Source organism: Gymnodraco acuticeps, unplaced genomic scaffold, assembly GCF_902827175.1.
Source record: "Gymnodraco acuticeps unplaced genomic scaffold, fGymAcu1.1, whole genome shotgun sequence".
NCBI lineage: Eukaryota > Metazoa > Chordata > Actinopteri > Perciformes > Bathydraconidae > Gymnodraco > Gymnodraco acuticeps.
In genome coordinates, this window is record NW_022991688.1 from 1 (window position 1) to 21,550 (window position 21,550).

General features: G+C 40.7%; 1 protein-coding gene across 1 annotated transcript; it reads right to left on the bottom strand.

Annotated features, from left to right (window-relative positions):
• Positions 1 to 8,272: 8,272 nt before the first annotated feature.
• On the bottom strand, positions 8,273 to 17,037 carry LOC117534546 (complement C1q-like protein 3). Its single transcript, XM_034198769.1, is given in 4 exon segments — positions 8,273 to 9,494; positions 9,497 to 9,635; positions 16,251 to 16,639; positions 16,642 to 17,037. Coding segments are annotated over 4 exon segments (756 nt in total). The 5' UTR covers positions 16,841 to 17,037; the 3' UTR covers positions 8,273 to 9,465.
• Positions 17,038 to 21,550: the final 4,513 nt, after the last annotated feature.

Genomic DNA, 21,550 nt, shown 5'->3' on the forward strand with positions numbered 1-21,550 from the left:
CACTAAGACAGAAAATACCATTCTTATACACTTATATATGTATCTTTTATCCCATTTTAAAATGATTTATAGTTGTCTGATATACTTCACTGATACTTTTAACTCATATATAATTGAGCTATTGGTTGCATTACATTAAAGGGGCCCTATTATGCTCATTTTCATGTGTTTACATGGTTTAATGTTCAAAAAGCTCTTTATTTTTCTCATACTCTTTTCACCCTCTGTCTGAAACCAGAGCCCAGTCTGCTCTGATTGGTTAGCTGGCCGGCTCTGTTGTGATTGGCCAACCGCTTAGAGATTATTTATACATATCTATCAGTTACAGCTACAATATATATCATTCATCTTCATTCCAATGCATATGAATGTGTCATGCAAAGAATATGTGAGAATGTACTTGTTTACACTCTACTTATTGTGTTTCTCCTGTGTTTATCTCCAGCATCAAGTTGTTTACAAGAGATTTAGCAGATTGGTGCCACTCTGTGTGTTTGAAGGCGATGTGCTGTGACAGCGCTGTCACCTTCCTGCGGGGCCTGAACACATCTCAGCTCGACCTTATCTCCCGCACCGCTCACTCATGTGCAGCTATTTTAAATTAGCAAAAGGATCTTTTGGGAGGAACATAATATTGTAAAGCCAACTTTTCAATTGAATATTGCTTGGATATTAGTGTTCCTGCTTAAATGGTTAAGGCTCATTGTAAATATGGTACATTTTGGTCGATTTGTACTGATTTCCAACAAAAGATACCAAATAAATCAACTTCAGACTCAATGAACCCACTGAGGTTTTCAGTGGCCTCATTGCACTCTTTCTAGGCCGATGTTGCATACCACTTGAAGAAGCTTTGTGTTTCTTCATCATTCCAGGTATACACACAATACACACAGAGGAAGGCCTATTGTTAGCAGCACATCATCCATCACAGAAAAAATCACTATGTGGACCACCATCTGAAACCGTTAGACCGGGTTTATGAGCATTTTAGAACTCCGAGGGTCAGAGAGGCCCGTCTGTTGGGGAGCCCACAAAGTTCCTGATCAAGTGTTTTTAGCAAATATCCAGATTGAAGTACTTCAAACTGATTTGTTGGTTAAATGTGAATCTGATACAAAGAAATGCTATGTTGCCTGAACTTTTGCCTGTTATCAAATAACTCACTGAATGAACAGTAATTAGCAAAAGGTGTTTTGTTCTGCCACTGACAACAAGGTCCTTTTAACATTACATTACATTGCATTTAGCTGACGCTTTTATCCAAAGCGACTTACAATAACAAGTGAGAGTGCCAGGGAACAAGTGGCAGCTAAAGAAGAGAAACTGCAACTTGAATATTTTGAATCGTATTTAGATGTGTTTTATTTGTACACATGAAAAGGTCCTTCTGAAAAAATAAAGTCAAAATCAATCCTATTTTCCTGATTTTTGAGTTGCCATGGTTGTTACGTAATAAGACATGCAGCACAATTGCCAATGGCAGAATTCAGGCTCAGAAAATGTTCGTCTCTTAATAGAGGTGGAAGCCATTTAGCTGATTCAAATCATTTTGTCCACTTTCAGTTGAAGATTGATAATCAATAACTATATTGTTCCTTTACTTTCCCAAGCAATCATCCTAAATGAACTTCAATACGTAGAGCAGTAAGTGAATGCATCACCACTATACAGCTGGTTAAACCATGCATGAGGGTTGGACGGTGGTATAAGAGGAGTGGTGTCTGGAAACAGAGAAGGAAAGGTTACAAAGAAAGGGAAGTTCAGAACATAATTGGACTTTCCTCTGTGTTTTCTCCTCCTGTCTGGATTAGAGGAGGGAGTCAGGCAGGATTTGGGACACATGGTAATTATCCAATCTGAGATCCCATCTGCGACCCCTCCTGTCCCCAGCCTGTTTTCTAAACCCTCCCTAGCCCTCTCAGCTTATGCAGGATTGTCTTTCTCTGCTCCACAGTCTCTGAGGTCGCTAAAAACAAACCGGGCTTTTGAGTCACAACAACAAAGGATTTCAAATGAAGAAGCAGATACCTTTTAACTCCCTCTGAGAGGAGCCTAGCACTTGTTTTGCTGCCGTAACAATTTCAACAATGCTTGAGTTTTGTGTGTGTCGTGTTGCACGCCTGACATACTTTACAAAAAAATAAATGTCTAGTTTGAGATCTAAACACAGAAAAGTTGACTGTCATAATTAAAACCTATTATATGGCTAAGTTTTAGTTGGTACCTCTTATATTGATGGGGTTTATGAGGTGGGACTAATGGCTTTATCATGAGGTTAGAGCTGTTTAAATCATTTGTTTATAAATGGATTTCTGTTTAGATCTTGAATTTGGCCTTCAACACCTCTTTCAAGATTAAATAACGTAGGTTGTGAAATATGAAAAGCACTTTTTTACTCATTGACCAACGTGTTTGTCACGTTTCTCCGCCAAGTCAGCAAGAATTTATGGCCGCCAAAAAATGTCATGTCGGGTGAATTAACTACAATTATGTCAATAACAACTTTTGTACAAATGTGTGTAAAGTTTAGAAATTCAAAGTATTAAAGGTACAGCCACACAGCTGTGCCAGGTGGGAAGAAGAAGCCCTGTTTTTTTTCACGTTGCTGTTATTTATCCATCTGACAAACCAGAGCAAGCCGGATGCTTTCTGGGACATAGAAGCTGGAAACCAGGCTACTGGAGTCTGTTGGAAATATGAAGTTCATGCATCAACCAGAAACACCAAAATAGAACATGTTCTCTGTCAATATTGAGGTCTTTGTCCACATCACACATAGTCTACCCTCAATGTCCTCAAACATACAACTCTGCTTGTGATAATCAGCTTGTCTACGAATTAAATCGCTTTTGTCCTGCACCAAATTACTCCAAAACACCTTTAATTGTATAAGACATTGATTGTGTGTGTGTACTTGTTTACTTAGCTAACAGTGGACTGCCCACATACAGGGGACTTGGAGGCAAACAATGGACATGTCGGAGGTCTCCGGATAGACATGCACATGTAACGGCTATATATGAATAATAGTATTGAAAAATGTCATGAATGTATGAACACTTTACCATAAAGCTAGTCTTTTATAACAAGAGGGCCACAGTCAATGACCACAGTTTAATTGGCTCCATATGGCTCAAATATGCCATCTCTGAATTGGTTAATGGGAAGTGTCCACTCAGCTGAAACATGAATTCACACAAGTATGTTGGAAACCATGCACATTATTATACGTGCACTGTGGTAATGGCATGACTTGTGTGAGTGTGTGTGTGTGTGTGTTTTCTGTGCTGCTTCTCCCTCCTTTGCACAGCCACACACATGCTCTGAATCAGCCTCGTTAGTCTCCCCCCCCCCCCCAGGTGTCTCACATGCTAATCAGCTCCCTGCCTCTCCTGCTTAATCACCTCATTCCCCTCTCCTGAGTTCCTCCACCCATCTCCACACCTGCACTTCATTCCCTCGTAGATTAGCTTTTGTTTAATGCCGTGGTGAAGCCTGGGAACTCTCCTAGTTGAAATGTCAAAAAATAAAAACTTGGATGACCGTGACAAACTGATGTTTCTTCTGCAAATGTACACCTATGTATCCCCTTTTCACCGCGGGCAAATTGACTTGTTTAAGGATTAGTTGGAGGTGTTGAAATTGGGAAAGCTAACAGGTTGGAGGGGGAAGAGAGACAGAGAGAGAGGGAGAGAATACTTTCTTATGTGATAGTGACGGAGACAGACAGACGGGTTGAAAGGGGGAGAGAGGGGTCAGCCTGTGAGTGAAAGAGAGACAGCGTGTTGGGTGAAGCGTGTCCTGTGGAGAGACAGTCTCAATCATGAAGTGCACTGTTCTCTGTTTTTGTTTCAAGTTTGGTCACAATTCATTAGTCCAATTTTCCAGGGTCTCTTTGGTTTAGTTACAAATAAAGCTAAAATATCCCTGCTTCATAAAGCAAGCTTGTGACGAAACAAAACTATTTTGTTTTGTGTGCAAGTTGTTTTAATTAAATGTGCAAAATTAACCCGAAAAATGCGTTAAAAACTATTCTTTGCATGATGATAAGCTAACAGTGTGTCAGATACAACCTGGGTGCACTGCACCTTTAAAAGATCTGTAAAAAAATGTGAGGATGAAAGTAAATGTTTGGACATTTTAAAAGTATTATTTACCTGCCTATACCAAATTCACCGCATTTTTCTCTGGTATTTCACACTTTTATTAAAATAACCTTCACTGATTTAATCCGAAGACAGTTGTATTTTGTCAAACATATTTTGTGTGTTGTGAGACTTGCCACGGTAGAACAACCCACTACATGGTTATTGGGTTTAGCAGAGCCTTGCCTCGAGTCTTTTTCTGGTGTTTCTCAGCAGTTCTGCCGTTATAAACCTGTGTTCTGGGAGATGACGGGTGTTAGAGGGGGGGTGGGCTGTATATTTTAACACAATGAGTTGTTGGACTATAAGCAGGCCCCGGTGCTGATGTGCTGTCAGCCTGGCCCCAGCCTCCATCTGGAGCTCCACTGGAGGTGTGAACGTCTCCTTCACTGCCCTTCACCACTGGATGCACAACATGTAAATATGGCAAGTTTACTCCATCCTTTCCCTAGGCCATAAAGAGTTTCTGACGTTATCTGTCGACATAGCTAACAAATAAGAGAACAATTTGAATGTGTCAGAATCTGGCAGCTAAAAGCATAAAGAAGACTTCAATGATAATCAGACCAGATTGGACTATCAGTGGAATCGACAAGTCATATGTTCAAAAGCCTCAGAACAGAGAAGATTGACCTTGAGTTAAGAATGAAATACATTTCATATTTACTGCTTAATCTAATTTTGAACATGTTGGTGGTTCATAATCAAAAGTAGGCATTCCTGTAAATAGGAAATAGTCAACTGTACACAGCAGTACTATTTTTTTAAAGTAAGCCTTAGCAATATACAGGTTTTGTGGCAAGAGCTGGGATATTTTAACGCATAAGAACCCGGACCCATTTCTACTTTTGGGGAAATAAGGGGAACATAATTTTAGACTAAATAGACCACCTAGAACACTATTTCTAACAAGTAAACCCCCCTAGTGTCCAATATCTGAAATGTGACATATATGTCACATTGGCTTTAATGGTAAAATAACTCTTATTTATAACTAATTAATGAGGATGATTTTTTTGGTTTGAATTAGCTTGAACATTCTTTGAATTGAAGAATAAGAACATGTCGTATCAGCTAAATTAACTGAGGCAGATCATAATATTTCTAATTGTGCATATATGTCACTGGGTTTATCTGTGAAAGTTTTAGGGTTAAGTAGTCCCGATGTGACATCAGTGTCACAGCGATGTTGTCTCATTTGTTTCATATAAATTTGATCAAAACATGTTTCCACAACAGGTTAAATGTAATAAAGGACATGGCACAAGGCATTTTTCATTCTTAAATGGCTTGAATTTTACCTTAGCAACAACAACAAGCTTTTTAAATGTAGCTAGTTCTGTCACATGTGTGGCACATGGACATCTTGGACATGTTGTTATGGGAACACAAAGTCACCATGATCTGGACCATGACCCACCAGACTGTTCAGTGTCACTTAGGGACTTCCTGAGATAAAATAAAGGCTAAGCTGTAATAGGGAACTTTCCAGAACATTTATTAAAGTTCATGTGAGACCCTGTGTCACGGTGGGTCCTCCTTATGGGTAAAAATGAAATATCCACACCACGTTAAAAGTAAACGATAATATCGTGCAAATAATCCAGAAGCAACTAAATCATATCAGTTTTCCCTTTTGTGTTCTGTTTTTGTTATCATGGGAGGCGTGTGGTGCAGTGGGTTGTGCGTAGGTGTTCGGATCAGAGGGTCACCGGTTCAAACCCCACTGCAGTCAGCATGTCGTTGTGTCCCTGAAGACACTTCACCCCAAATTGCTCCTGTGGGGATGAACACAGTATTGAGTATGTAAGTCGCTTGGATAAAAGCGTCTAACAAGTAACATGTGATGTAATCGTTATGCATTTGGCCTGGACAGACTTTTCCAAAGTCATCTGGTCATTCTAAAGCAAATTAAAAACCTATCTTTTGATATGGCTTTTCATTTGGGGTAACTTTCAATTGTGACTAGTATCAGTGTCCAGGTTTTACTGTATTCATTTTCTGTTTTTCTTTGATTTCCTTTGTTTTTTAAATTGTTTTATTTTAACATTTTATCACTGTAGATGTTTTTATCTTGTTCTGTATTAATTTTAATATTATTTTACTATTGTTAATACATTGTGCTATACAAATAAAGTTTATAATTATTATTATTATCTGAGTACTTGCCATCTTCGTGAGTACACATTGGGAACTAAGGCTATATAATACATGTATTATATTTATTGTTATATAATGTAGATCTGGTTACTTGGACATAGTTTTTAAGTATGTCTCGAGGAATACTGTTAGAAACGTAATCTATTACTTGGAGACTCATGTATAAACACTACTATGTCCCCCCCCATTTGAACAACAAATAAATCAGTCAACACATGTTACATTAGTCATTTAATGGAGACATTTTTGATTGGTAGGGTAACAGTACACAGGTGACTGTTGTCAGACAGAAGAAGAAAGTGGCAACGTGTTTTATAGTATTGCCACACACCTGACACTGTATCTATCATACATATGCCTTTCACACCAATACACTGGTGAGGCCTGGAACTTCAAGACAATCAGTGGTTACTGAATAATGAGTTGATTAATCAAGTATTTAAAACCATTATACACTCTTCTAGCATTCTGTACATGGGGTAGGCAGAACAAATAAGAACAGTTTGTATCACTACAGTATTTACACATGATTCCCATTACAGTGATGCACACTTTCTATCCTTAAGATACATGTACAGTGATACATTGTGATTCCTCTAACTTCTGCATAGTGCTTTCAGTTCACAACTTTGGTCAGGGTGAAGGAGTACGCACACCGGGGCTGAACCACAGCCAATCAAGCAACACTATTTCAATACATATCAGGACACACATCAGAGGAACACACACATTGGAGCCACTCAGTGTGGGTGGCTCCTGCTTGGTAGAATTGGGTAAACAACTTTTAATTTGCCATATCTGTTTCGATGCCATGTGAAGAAACTCAATTTGGAGTTTCCAAATGTTGCAGTCAGTTCACAGCCATATCAAAGCAGCACTGATTCCAATACGAGCATCCTTTCAGTCCAAAACACTCAAAATGATCAATTGTGTTTAGGTCAGAGCTGTATTTGAATACACTTTATATTTTGTTGTATTATAATTCAAATCAAAACATAAAATCTCCATTTCTTTTCGAAGCCCAAAACTGTGATAAATACTGAAATGTCAGTATGCGTAGGGTTAGGTGGTTAGCAATTTAGTAGCATCTACACGCTAACATTTGTCAAGTCACCATTCCAGTCTGCTCCTCTGCGAAGCTCTGCAAGTTCGATGTTTTCCCAAGGGTTCAACCGTTACTGTCATTTACCAACAGCAATAGTACGATACGGTTCATTGAATAAGCCTTTCTCTCAGCACACATTTAGATTGTGTCACCGCAGGAGAAGCACAGGTGTTGCTAATGACGCTAACGATGTTGGCATGTACAATTACCAGGCACCTGAAATCAAAGCTGCTAAATGGGAACCAGCCCATCATTATTTTTTTATCATTAACACCTGTGCTTTACTTTTGGGACAAGTCAAATTGTACTCTGCAAAAAAGTCACATTTAAATGACTTAATAATCAAAGGGGTGTCAGTTTTTGTGTCCTATAACACAACACAGTGTGTCTTCTGACAACTGAATCTCAGGGAGCACTGAGTTTACAAACTAATATCATTCAGTATACATGAGATGTTGTTAAGAAAGGAACAAGTCTTCAATCTCGTAAAATACACTTGTTTCCTCTCCAGCAATGTGCCTCATTTAATGTTAAGTGTAATTCAGCACAAAGACTTGAAAGCTGTGGGTGTTTTCTCAATGTCGAGGGAGGATGCTCCAGAGCCACTATTTCAAGCATACTACGTCATCGAGTGCCGCCGAAGGACTGTTCCAATGTCCAGCCATACTTGGAATTCTACCGAGCCCGCGCGTACTTCGTAGCGAGAAATTTCGAGGCTGCCACATGTGTAGACTCTGCGGTGTTATAATCCCCACAATGCTTTGCGCACGGACCAATTTCCCCAAATCTGTGGCGGAAATGTAGGCGGGGGCCCTCTCATATAACGCACACCTGCACACTTGCTCGCCTGTTCCACTCTTCGTTTTCCGAATGCCAGGATGGATTCTTGCCTAGCTTCTGAAGCAAGTGACTCGGAAGACATGTGCTACCAAGCAAGCGTCCTTGACATTGAGAAACACCCAGTGTGTAGTCAGCCTGGATTTTTGGACAAACTAAGGTCATGTGTCCAAAGTATTCCAATGAATTCCACCTTTCCTATTTATCTCCCAATATATTTGTAATATAGTTTTAGAGAAAATACTTAATCCCTCATTTAGATCAATATCATTATAATACTATGACTTATAAATATATATTGAATTAAAATATATATAAATAACTTAAAGAAAACAAATAAAGACATGAGATCTCCGTCCTCAATGGTAGCTACTTTGGGTAAAACATATATGTGTATCTCTAGCATGTAGCTTTTATATCACAACATATGTATTTATATCTGTATTTTGCAGAGGGCCACTGTGAAATGATGAACTTCTACAAAGTGGTGTTACAAAGCCATGCTAAGATATCAGCACATTATTAAATCATAATGATATAGATTGATTGTATACAATTGTATTACATGAACAATAATAAAGATGAGAAGATATTTCATTAGTTTTCTATTCTATGAAAGATGTGATTATGTTTTGACATGAGAGGCTGCTGATAGTGTTTCAAAATGCAGTTCAAGTGTTACCAGCTTTTCCTTAATATAATGCATGATATCTGGGGGCTTTCTTATACATAATCACCATGAATATAGTTTATATATTAGATATTGCACACAATCATCCCCACTGTCAGTTTTCAGATATACTCATTAGCTCCCTCCATTTCTATCCGATGTTCTCTTTCGACCAATCAAATTTAAGGGTGATGACACACCAATGTAAACTCATTCCTCTTAATGTTGCCTATTAACACCTCATTTAAGACCATTACCTCTAATACCATCATAAGCTACAGCTAAACTGATGCTTCGTGCACTCCTTCCCCATGTGACAGCATCCCACACTTTGACAATCCGATCGTTTCATTAATGCATTTGTCCGCAGTCACTCGGACAGTGATTGTTGGTCAAAAAAATAGAAAATAAATAATATGCAGGTGATGAAGGCGAAAGTTATACTGGTTAGTCCACATTTTAAAGAGGGAAGTCTGAGGAAGATTCGGTGAAGGATTTGGCCACGAGGTCCTGCATTATCTGAGGTCAGAGTGTGTCGTTGCGTCCTAGTCAGCGTAGATGATGAACCCAGAGAGGTGCTGTACTTGTTGTTGTTTCCTCCGTGAGCTTTGCCCCCGTCTAGTTTGATGTACACCTCGTCTCCTGGCTCCAGGTGCAGCACGGCGCTGTTACTGGCATAGTCATAGTTCTGGTCCGCATCCTGGGCGGATGGCAACTGGCACGCACCTGCAGGGATGCGCACACACACACACACACACACACACACACCACACACACACACACACACACACACACACAAACACACACACACCACACACACACACACCACCACACACACACACACACACACACACACAACACACAGTCATCGTCCATATTAACACTCAAAAGCAAAACTGAAATCACAATCCTTGGAGGGTGGTGTCTACACGGACACTTTCAGACACTAACCAAAGACCAACAAACTAACTACACAAATAGTATTTAATATATCTTGCTTGTGATTTAAGTGTTGGATTAAGAAATAGAATATATAACAGAGTTTTAGTAGATTCTCAAATAACGTCTGTTGTTAACACAAGCTTCAGACATTTTTTCGTTCTACTCTGACACTGTTGAATGTCTGAAGCTTCATTACGACGAACATTAGCCGCCTTTAGCTTTACGGAGTTTGACGCAAAGTCATGAGATCATGATGTAGGTCTTTTATAGCCTACATTAGCTACTGCTGGCCCATTGCATTTATGCTTTAACTAACAAAGGTGGTGTTTTAATGTGTGGAGATTATCCTGCTGAACAAAACGTGGAAGTATCATAAAAGTTTGTTTGCCACAGGTCTTATTTTCTGTATTTAGCCCTAGCATGCTAACTTCCGGGTTCGCCTACAAATATACGTGATCACTGCTCCACTCTATAGAATGAGACTAAAAGGGACTGTTAGTTGGGCTTTACATCAAAACCAACTCAGAGAAAGAAATATTAGCAGAGATTTAACTTAATGGTAGTGCACATGTTTCGCCTCTATGAAGTCTCAGGGTTCCTTCTCCAACATCTCTAAGAGTTTGGTTGTCCTGTTGCTCACGTCCATCAAGACTACCCTCTGTTGTGACTCCACAGTGGCTCTAATGAACTCTGCACCAAGGCCAAGACAGCAGTCACTGCAACACCCTCAACCACACGCTGAAAACCAAGCCATTTATTCTAGTTTCTTAACCACCTTTTCAGACAAAGCCTACACATGAAATCTAAAAATATTGTGAACACATGTTTAGCTGTACATTTATGTGGGTTGCTTCTGATATATGATGACAGCTAGCTCTTGTTCAATGAATGGACAAAGGCCATTAGGGATATATTGACCTCGATAGCAGGGTTACATTACCTTAAAGCAGTGGTTCTCAAACTTTTTCTGTCAGGCCCCCCCTTTGGAGAAAAAAAAAGTCGGGCCCCCCCAACACAAATAGTCCAGGCTCAGTGGCGGCGCCAGAGATTTATTTTGGGGGGCTGTGGGGTAGCTTGACGTTTCATAGAGGGTGCTCAAACATTTAGGGTTTCCCATTAATGTACCGGGCGCTACAGTGGAATGTTCTACTGCAACAATCTCCACACATATACACAATGTACCCGCGACTGTTACAATGAAGGCTCGATAATCAGCTCACGGCATATAGGTGTAAGCAGGGGTAAAGTGCTATTTTTATAGGTGGTGTGTGGACCTCACATAGGGGGGTCCGGGGGCAAGCTCCCCCGGGAAGATTTTTAAATATTGAAGTTAAAAGCATCAATCTGGTGCACTTGAGAGCAAAATGAAGAGATCTATGGATACATCTCTCAACACCCATTTGAAACAGAACTGTAAACAGATTTACTTTTTTCTTTATGGATATTTTGCAAATCACTCCCCCTTTTTAAACTTTATTCTTTTTTACTGTCATATAGTATTTCATACCTGTTTTCATTATATCTCTTATTTTTGTATAACTATAATGATCATATAAACGTGTGCCTCGGAAATAATTGTTTACATTAATGGTGACCAAAACGGTTGAGACCCACTGAGATAACACTGAGAGAGTCCTTTAGCTCACTGAGCCTCTCAGTCTGACAGGAGAGGACTCTCCTCCACTCTGTTGTTGAAAAAACTCCTTATCCGTTTAGCGTAGCTCGCTAGCCACCAGAAGCTGACAACTACGATCTCCGGTACCAGTGCGCTCTCTCTCTCTATGAGTGCACGCACACAAAATGGCTCGTCCCACACACACACACACACAGAGCCGAGCTGTAATGAAACACAGAGACCCAGACGTAATAGTACTGTACTGTATCATATTGATTTTCAATCAATAATTTTTCAAATAGTGATTTTTTTTTAATCTTTTTTTTTTTAAATACCATTTTCCCCCCTGGAGTCTCTCGCGCCCCCCCCTGTCATGCCTCTGGGCCCCACTGGGGGGGCGCGCCCCCCACGTTGAGAACCACTGCCCTAAAGTAATCAAATAATATAACCATATTATATTGTTAAGATAACTAATCCTCTAATAAGGGCCTTTGTCTTACTTTTGGCCTGCATGCAACCCTCTTTAACACAATCTAATTAGGAGCATAGTGTAAGACAACTGAAGCAGCTGTTCAGCAAGAATACACAGAGCTGAAAATATAACATTCAACATTCGGAAAATACTAGCAGCAATTCACATGAGCCCGTTTTATCGTCTTAATGGCTGATTACTGTGCTTTGCCTTGAAGAGGGTACAGAGGGAGACTGTAAATACATCCCTGGTTAGAGAAGTGACGATTTAATTGCATCACTTAAAGGTGGGGTAGGTAAGTTTGAGAAACCAGCTCGATACACTTTTTGTTATATTCCATGGAATGCTCTTAACATCCCGGATAGCAATGAATATCTTAAGTGCTTTGACAAAAAATACATTAAAAAAATGTCATCTATGGAAGCCGTAGTACTGTAAAAAAGCACGATCAATCATTTTAGCCGGCCTGGCTAAAGTAACTGGATGGCCTACCTGCCTGTCAGCCTTCCATCTGTGCACAAACTTATCTCGTGCCCTCATTGGTCATGTGCGCGTTCGTGTGTGTTGGAGGAGGGGCTCTGTAAGGAAGTGGCAGATTTCTTCCGGTTGTGTATTTTCAAATTCTAGCGCACTCGAGCTGGTTTCTCCGAAATTACCTACCCCACCTTTAAGGTCAGGTCCCTGGGTTACAAAGGGATACAGCATAGTGGCTTGAAATCTATGGTAAAACGACAGAATATGACTGACATGATTTTTTCTTTTAAATTGGATTAATCTGATTTAAATCTGACAAATCTTAATCTTATCATTTAGTCTTCTGCTCTCATGTTGGATAATCCTTTCAGTAACATGCTCGATATCCTAAGAGCCTGATCTTCACCAGGTTCCCCTCTTAATAACACACGGAAGCATAAAGCATCTTTCCTGAGAAGCTAGTTATTTTTTTATCTGGTGTACCAATCCAATAAATCTGCACTTATTTTACCAGCAGTTTATAACAATATCCCAGGGTTGGTAGGCACAGAGGTGTTCATCTTAAATTGTTTTTAAAAGGCAGACTTTCCCATTTGTACGTTAGACACACATTCGTTTTTACTGACAGCAGGTACCATCTTCTTTAAATGTCTCATACTGTAAAAAGGTGGGTTTCCATGTCTATTTTTTCCCATAAAGCAGGACTGGTGTTATATTATGAATACTGTTGAAAATTATCAAAATGTTCAATCCACAGGGAGATATACACAGCCTGTGCCTTCAAATGTGCTTTCATGACTTCTGTAAGGTTGTGTTGTCCCATCTATAGATAGCAAGAGACGCTAGAGTGCCATTACAGTCATTTAGCGGGCAGACAGTGATTACAATTTTGACAAATAGCCAAAATAAACAAATGAAAAATAGCCATCAAATTGAGGTAGGGCAACATGCAATCACTTGGCATCGAATCTGTGCAATCTGCTTTCATTGCCAAAGACTTTGGGCATGATTGATGTTGTTTTCCACACTTGTTGCCACTTGACATTGCGAGTATAGGCTAATCCTACGTAGCAGATTAGAATTTGATGATTTGGTCCCTGGCCAGAAATTGTGGACATTGCCAAATGGCCCATAACTATTTGGCTATTGGGCCATCTGCACATCCAAACTTTTTGTAACAGTCATTCAGCTCAGTCGGACTCCGGCTGACTTTATTTCAGATTTCACAGCCCTCGGTTTGGTCCAGAACAGAGGAGCTCGACTCCCTGACCTCCTCTTGTAAAAGTAATATGACCTTCACTGTGGGAACCCTGGCCGCCCAGCTGAATTCATTCATATTCTCTCCTGTTGGACACTGTGACTCCAATTGTGAGAGGATACTTCAGCAAGCTCTGACCCGTTTGAGATATTATAGTGAGTTAAACAACATGATGTTAGCCCTGACTCTCCAATAAACAACAACATTTATTATAGATTGCCAACAAAAGCCCCCACACCAGAGGCATGTCAGCGCTTGCTCCTTCTTGTTGAATGAATATTTGCCTAATTACCATCTTGGGTATTGATTTTATTTGAATGCGTAGTGCTGGTTGGAAGAAGTCCTGCATTAAATGTTTTGTATTAAGTTTAAAGAGGACTCATTATGCAGCTGAATTGACTGTCCAATTTATATTTAAAAAACGTATATGATTCGGATATTATTTTAGATTTGGCGGCGCCTGCATACAGAGGACGGGACAAAGACAAAGATGGCTTCAGCACATCTGTTGACAGAATCTGGGGAAATAAGCGGCTGCTCAGCTTCACCTTCATCTGGCAGCCTGCGCCTCCACGCTGAGTTTGTCATCAATCCTAGTCTAATAACAGCAAATTATTATTGGTGCCTATTAGAATACAATCTGATAGTATAGCTTTTACACATATTCTGATTTATTATTTGTCTTGTATGCGATGACTGCCAGATGTCTCCAGATCTTATTCAAAAGGGAGAGAGTCAGAGTGTCTTCGTAAAGCATGTTACCATCACCGGTTCAATTCCCGCCACGGGACCTTTGTTTGCATGTCAATGTCAAACCCCCCAATTTGCAGTCTGTCTCTACACTGTCAAACAAAGTCAGGAAAGAGTGAAAAACCCTAGTTTCAATATTTGAATCTCCATGTGAATTCATCACTCTGGGGGTTTCCTTAAAATAAGTAAAAACTATGCCAGTGACTAATTAAAATATGATCATTTTAGAAAAGTGTAAACAAGTAGGATGTTTACACCAGGACAAAAAAAGTGGTACAATCGAACTATTTAAATGATAAGAAAATTGCATTGATTTGAATATGGATCATATTCCAAGGCACTGGGGAGTTCCTTCATGTGTTGATGATGTTCACAGTGTTTTCCCTCTCTGACCAAAAGCCACATAGTTCTTATTGAAACACGTGTTGGAGCAGCATCTGATTTGTCACGGTGTGTGGCTCCACTGGTTTAATCCCAGACATGTTTGCAGTGTTCTGTCTGCAGCAGCGTTTCAGCAGCGGGTTGACAGCGGGAGATCTGCTTGGTGGAGCGACGCTGGAAACTCTGTTTGCCCCGCGGATTAGATCTGCTGCTGACAGGCTGATCACTGAGAGCAGGACACTGTGAGGGAACACACAGCCGAGCACACAGGCAGCAAAGGGCCCCCTCCCCCCCAGGCCTTATTATTGTTTTATTTATCAATTACTTCTTGCACTAAATAAATGATTCTACTATTTTATCATGACTTACTAGTGTCAGCCAGCAAACATTAGTGGCTGCAGACGTTTCTGAAATCCTCTAAGGAACACTATCCAGATATTGTGTAGAGATATTTTAAAAGCTGACTGCACATTTTATATGAATGCCTTAACATAACAATATTTTATAAACTAATGAACTAAACTGGAAAGGAGCTGGGAAACACCCTGACATTTTTAACAGGATGCTTTGGGGAGTCATATAAAAAAAGTGTACCTTTTTGTCTTGTATATATTACAATGTAATGATGCATGGTGTTTGATATAATTAACATAATGTATTACAATTCTTTAGGTCCTATTAACTTAGGTTTACCATTTAATCATTTTATCATTAATGCATGACTAAGTTGAGAGTTTTTAAATGTTGGCCTTTCTATTTTACCTTTAAAAAATATGGTCAACATGATTATTGGGCGAGATGGAAAAGATTGAGAAATGTTGAGATCACAGAGAAGCCGCCCCTTTTGTTCTGATTTAATGACATTTGAAAATGGCTAAAGAGAAACCAGATGAAATGAAGATCATATATCAGATGTGCAAAAGGCCACAGCACTGCTGTCCTGTGGATTCATTTTACACTCTTACAGAGAGTTCAGGGACACTTCATCTTTAGTTAATTTACAACATGTAAGACAGCCTCAGTCTGCACAGAGAGAAGTCTGAGCACTCTGTTCAGACTCAGTGATGGAGAAAGTCTACCCTGACTCATAAGGGCCACAGTAACAGTAATTACCCATCTCCTTTTCAGACCCTGACCTCAGACTCTCTATCCTATTAAGACCATTGACCTATGGTCCATTACCTACCACACACACACACACACCACACACAACACACACACACACACCACACACACACCACACACACACACACACACACACCACACACACACACACACACACACAATAATAACAGCTGCTCCTACATGCCTGAACTGCAGTCAATAGTTCACTTTATATAAGGCCGTATCTGATGTGAAGGCTAGGTGAATTAAATAAAGTGGTAACTCCATTAGCTCGTGCGTAACAGGTTTATAAAACAAAAACTCAGTTTGTTACCTGGCTGTTTTTGCACAGATCTGCCCACATGCTGGTTCCGTCTCCTCCGCGCATCAGGACGTGGTAAGTGAAGAAATAAATCCCGGGGATGGGGCACGTGAACTTCCCCGCGTTGGGGTCGTAATGGTTTCCCAGGTTGGTCACAACGTCGTCAAACTTGAGCACTTCGTAGCCCTCGTGCTGCTTTTTGAGCCCTGCGAAAAATGCGATCTTTGGCACGGTGCTGTAGGTGGCCGCGCTGATCGCCCCTGCAGCTCCCCCGGACCCCGGAGGTCCCGGTAACCCGGGTCTGCCCGACACCCCTCGGTCTCCAGATGGCCCCGCTGGACCGGGATGCCCCGGCTCACCGGGAGGTCCCCTCGGTCCTGCCTTACCCGGACGACCCGGTTCCCTTTTGGACCTTGGATAAAAGTGGGTAAAGACTGCACGAGACCGTTGTCTCGGGCCGGGTCCGACGAGGCCGTGCTGGTGGGGGGTTTGGTTCCGTACGGGTCGCACACCATCCTGCAGGTGCCGAGCATCTCATAGTGCGCCGCCGTCCCCGCTGAGTTGACCAGAACCGGGATGAGGATGACTAGAACCAGGACCATCACGACCCCCAGGACCCCCGCCGCTACTAGCCGTTTCCTGCCGACCAGCCGCGTCAGCGCAGGACGATCCGGCTGTCTGCTTTTGGGTGAAATGTTGCTGGCTGGAGAGGTACCCTTTAAAGAGAAAAAATGTGTAGTGACGCTACACTTAGTATGTTTAATTAACTTTTTAAAGCACAGCCCCCTCCCCTCGTGTCCTCGTCCCTCTCCTCTCCACACTTGTTCTGCTGATGTGCGGCTTATTCAAGTCTCTCTCAAAGTTCTCACTGGTCGCTGATTTTCAAAAGCTCTGGATTCAGCATCTCTGAAATCCAGACTCGGGGTCTGGCCCCTCTTTGATCCACAGGTCCCCCAACAAAGTGTTTATACAGCAGCTGCACTCTTAAGGTGGATCAGTCTGTCTGATACAGAGCTGAGAGGGAGTCAAAGCACATAAACACAGGGGGAGAGAGAGGGAAGATAGAGCGAGAGAGAGAGAGAGGAGAGAGGAGAGAGAGAGAGAGAGAGCGAGAGAGAGAAGAGAAGATAGAGAGAGAAGAGAGATAGGAGAGAGAGAGAGAGATAACAGAGAAGATCCTGATGCTCTGTCCTCCAATAGAAAGAGGGCAGCAGGGTATCATATATAGAGTAATACAGGGTTTGGTAACTTTATCTGACTCCAGATATACTTTAGGCAGATACGATTCCTCACAAGGTAGTGTGTTTATTGAGGACTCCCACACATTAGCCACTGCTCATGACATCTGTTAAATCTGTCTTTTGAAATGGCTGTGTTGGTACTTTTACTTCTGTAAAGGTAAATTGTCTGTCCCCAGTATTCTGATAAAATGACGCTTCACTACCAAACTTATTAGACAAGCTGTGGCTGTTAAATTCTATAAAATGCCAATGCTCAATAAACAATGACCCTATACTGATGTCAAAGCTGATAAATATTTGGACACACCTCTCTGTCACTGACACTCTGGTTCTTGCTCTCATCATGATTGTATTGCTTTGTAAAGCACTTTGAAACTTTTGTGTTGAAAACTGCTCTGAATAAAGTTTATGAATATTATCGTTATTATTACTCTGTCCACTCTCAGTCCCTGGACTTTTTGTGGCTCGTATAAGCCCCCACAGCAATTTATCATTCAGCAGATATTGAGTGAAGTGCCAATGCAATGATCCTCCGTTACCTTCACAGCTCATTTTCAGGGACTCTCGATAAGTGGACGTTTGGAAGCCTAATGAAGCCAGAGGAACGAGGTTTGATTTTAGTTACATCGATACCGCCTCTCATTGCCTCTGTGTTCTCCTGTTCCACAAGACAAATGACTATGTTCATATCTGTAGATTCAGGTATGGATGGTATGGACATGTCCCTATAGGAAAGTCAAAACACTGCCAAAATTGTCCCGATTTCCTCCAGATATGAAATCATTTGCCATTTTAAGTCCGCACAGTGTGTTGCATTTACCTCTGATGCACAGATTTGGATCCTCATCATTTTTTAAAGGTGTTTCTTGTGAGTCACCACAACTTTTTTAAGTGCAATACTAAATCACTAGAGTTCAGGTGTCATTTCCCATGACAATGGCAACAATCCAATACTGACAACAACACGATCAGTGCTGCTGTTAACAAAAGGTTTTTATGCTTTTCTGTATTTTTCTAAAGGTACATGTACGAATGGTTTGTTTCGGACGAGTTTAGGCTGAACATGCAGTGGTTTGTTGTATTGGGATATACAGTAAATGAACACGTTATCAAACACCAACTGTAAATCTGCTCAAAGACTGTTGGTCAACCTTTGAGAAAACAGGGTATATGAATTGTTACCATTAGAGATACAACGTCCCACGAATAGATACGTTTAAAATCATTCAGGTTGATGTATCAGTATGTAGTGTCTCTACTTTAAAGAGTCCTCTCCTGCTGATGTTCAGGTGTATATCAGTATGTAGTGTCTCTACTTTAAAGAGTCCTCTCCTGCTGATGTTCAGGTGTATATCAGTATGTAGTGTCTCTACTTTAAAGAGTCCTCTCCTGCTGATGTTCAGGTGTATATCAGTATGTAGTGTCTCTACTTTAAAGAGTCCTCTCCTGCTGATGTTCAGGTGTATATCAGTATGTAGTGTCTCTACTTTAAAGAGTCCTCTCCTGCTGATGTTCAGGTGTTATCAGTATGTAGTGTCTCTACTTTAAAGAGTCCTCTCCTGCTGATTTCAGGTGTATATCAGTATGTAGTGTCTCTACTTTAAAGAGTCCTCTCCTGCTGATGTTCAGGTGTATATCAGTATGTAGTGTCTCTACTTTAAAGAGTCCTCTCCTGCTGATGTTCAGGTGTATATCAGTATGTAGTGTCTCTACTTTAAAGAGTCCTCTCCTGCTGATGTTCAGGTGTATATCAGTATGTAGTGTCTCTACTTTAAAGAGTCCTCTCCTGCTGATGTTCAGGTGTATATCAGTATGTAGTGTCTACTTTAAAGAGTCCTCTCCTGCTGATGTTCAGGTGTATATCAGTATGTAGTGTCTCTACTTTAAAGAGTCCTCTCCTGCTGCTGATTTCAGGTGTATATCAGTATGTAGTGTCTCTACTTTAAAGAGTCCTCTCCTGCTGATGTTCAGGTGTATATCAGTATGTAGTGTCTCTACTTTAAAGAGTCCTCTCCTGCTGATGTTCAGGTGTATATCAGTATGTAGTGTCTCTACTTTAAAGAGTCCTCTCCTGCTGATGTTCAGGTGTATATCAGTATGTAGTGTCTCTACTTTAAAGAGTCCTCTCCTGCTGATGTTCAGGTGTATATCAGTATGTAGTGTCTCTACTTTAAAGAGTCCTCTCCTGCTGATGTTCAGGTGTATATCAGTATGTAGTGTCTCTACTTTAAAGAGTCCTCTCCTGCTGATGTTCAGGTGTATATCAGTATGTAGTGTCTCTACTTTAAAGAGTCCTCTCCTGCTGATGTTCAGGTGTATATCAGTATGTAGTGTCTCTACTTTAAAGAGTCCTCTCCTCTGTGATCTTCCGATGTATATCAGTATGTAGTGTCTCTACTTTAAAGAGTCCTCTCCTGCTGATGTTCAGGTGTATATCAGTATGTAGTGTCTCTACTTTAAAGAGTCCTCTCCTGCTGATGTTCAGGTGTTATCAGTATGTAGTGTCTCTACTTTAAAGAGTCCTCTCCTGCTGATGTTCAGGTGTATATCAGTATGTAGTGTCTCTACTTTAAAGAGTCCTCTCCTGCTGATGTTCAGGTGTGTATCAGTATGTAGTGTCTCTACTTTAAAGAGTCTCTCCTGCTGATGTTCAGGTGTATATCAGTATGTAGTGTCTCTACTTTAAAGAGTCCTCTCCTGCTGATGTTCAGGTGTATATCAGTATGTAGTGTCTCTACTTTAAAGAGTCCTCTCCTGCTGATGTTCAGGTGTATATCAGTATGTAGTGTCTCTACTTTAAAGAGTCCTCTCCTGCTGATGTTCAGGTGTATATCAGTATGTAGTGTCTCTACTTTAAAGAGTCCTCTCCTGCTGATGTTCAGGTGTATATCAGTATGTAGTGTCTCTACTTTAAAGAGTCCTCTCCTGCTGATGTTCAGGTGTATATCAGTATGTAGTGTCTCTAGATGTCTCCATGCTTTAATGTTCAAAAAGCTCTTTATTTTTCTCATACTGCCTGTGCTGTGGCACCTCTTTCACCCTCTGTCTGAAACCAGAGCTCTGATTGGTTAGCTGGGCCGGCTCCGTTTTGATTGGTCAACTGCTTAGAGATGCCCGCCCCTTAGCCTATACAATGAGTTGGAGAGCTAGCCAAAGAAGCGTAAGTGTTACATAGTGATGCCGCTATGTTACAGGAGCAACAAGACAGCAAAACCTGTAGAGATATTAAAAGGAATTGGACACATATGAAACAGAACATTTGAAATATATTAATGTTTAAAGACAGATGTTTGCCTTTGCTCTGTGTAAATGCTGCGGCCATTAAAGCAGCAGCTGTTATTAGCGACTCATCCTCTGGTGGGCGGGGGCTTGTTTCTCTGCCCTGTGTCACCACCCTCATTAAAGTGGCACTGTGCAGCCCACCTTAGACAATCGAGCCTGCCCTAACACACACGCCACCTATAAATCACCCCGTGAAAATCAATGGGCTTTAGTTAGCCTGGGACTCATTGTGTCCTTGGAAAGGTGTGAGATGAATTGAGATGAAGTGAAGAAAAAACAGGAACAACATCCACAGAAAAGGTACGGAGTGCAGGAGTGAATGTTTTACACTTCAGGGTGGAGGTGATACTTGGTTACATATAGGTCTAGGTCACCTTTATTTGATCAAAGCTGACATTTTACATTTATTTACAGCCTTTGCTTTTAAACTGGTGAAAGAGTTGAAAGTCAACAGAGGCTGAGTCAGGCTGCCATTATTACTTTCTCAGAGATGGATGGAGGTCTTAAACTAAGGCGACCGTATTGAATGTTGTTTTCATTCAGGAAACTTTGGAAACCCGCCTTCTTATCAGTCAATTACATTAAAACCCCAAACATGACTGTATTTAGACACATCTTACAATTCTTATGGCTTATATTGTACTGTATTATGGTTCTGAAATAGATGACACAAGAAAACATTGATTTTCATTATTAATATAATATTTTGTAAGTGTTCAATACAGTGAGCATGATTACTTTCAGTATATGTTGGCCTGTGATAGAAGCACAATGACTTTAAAACATGAT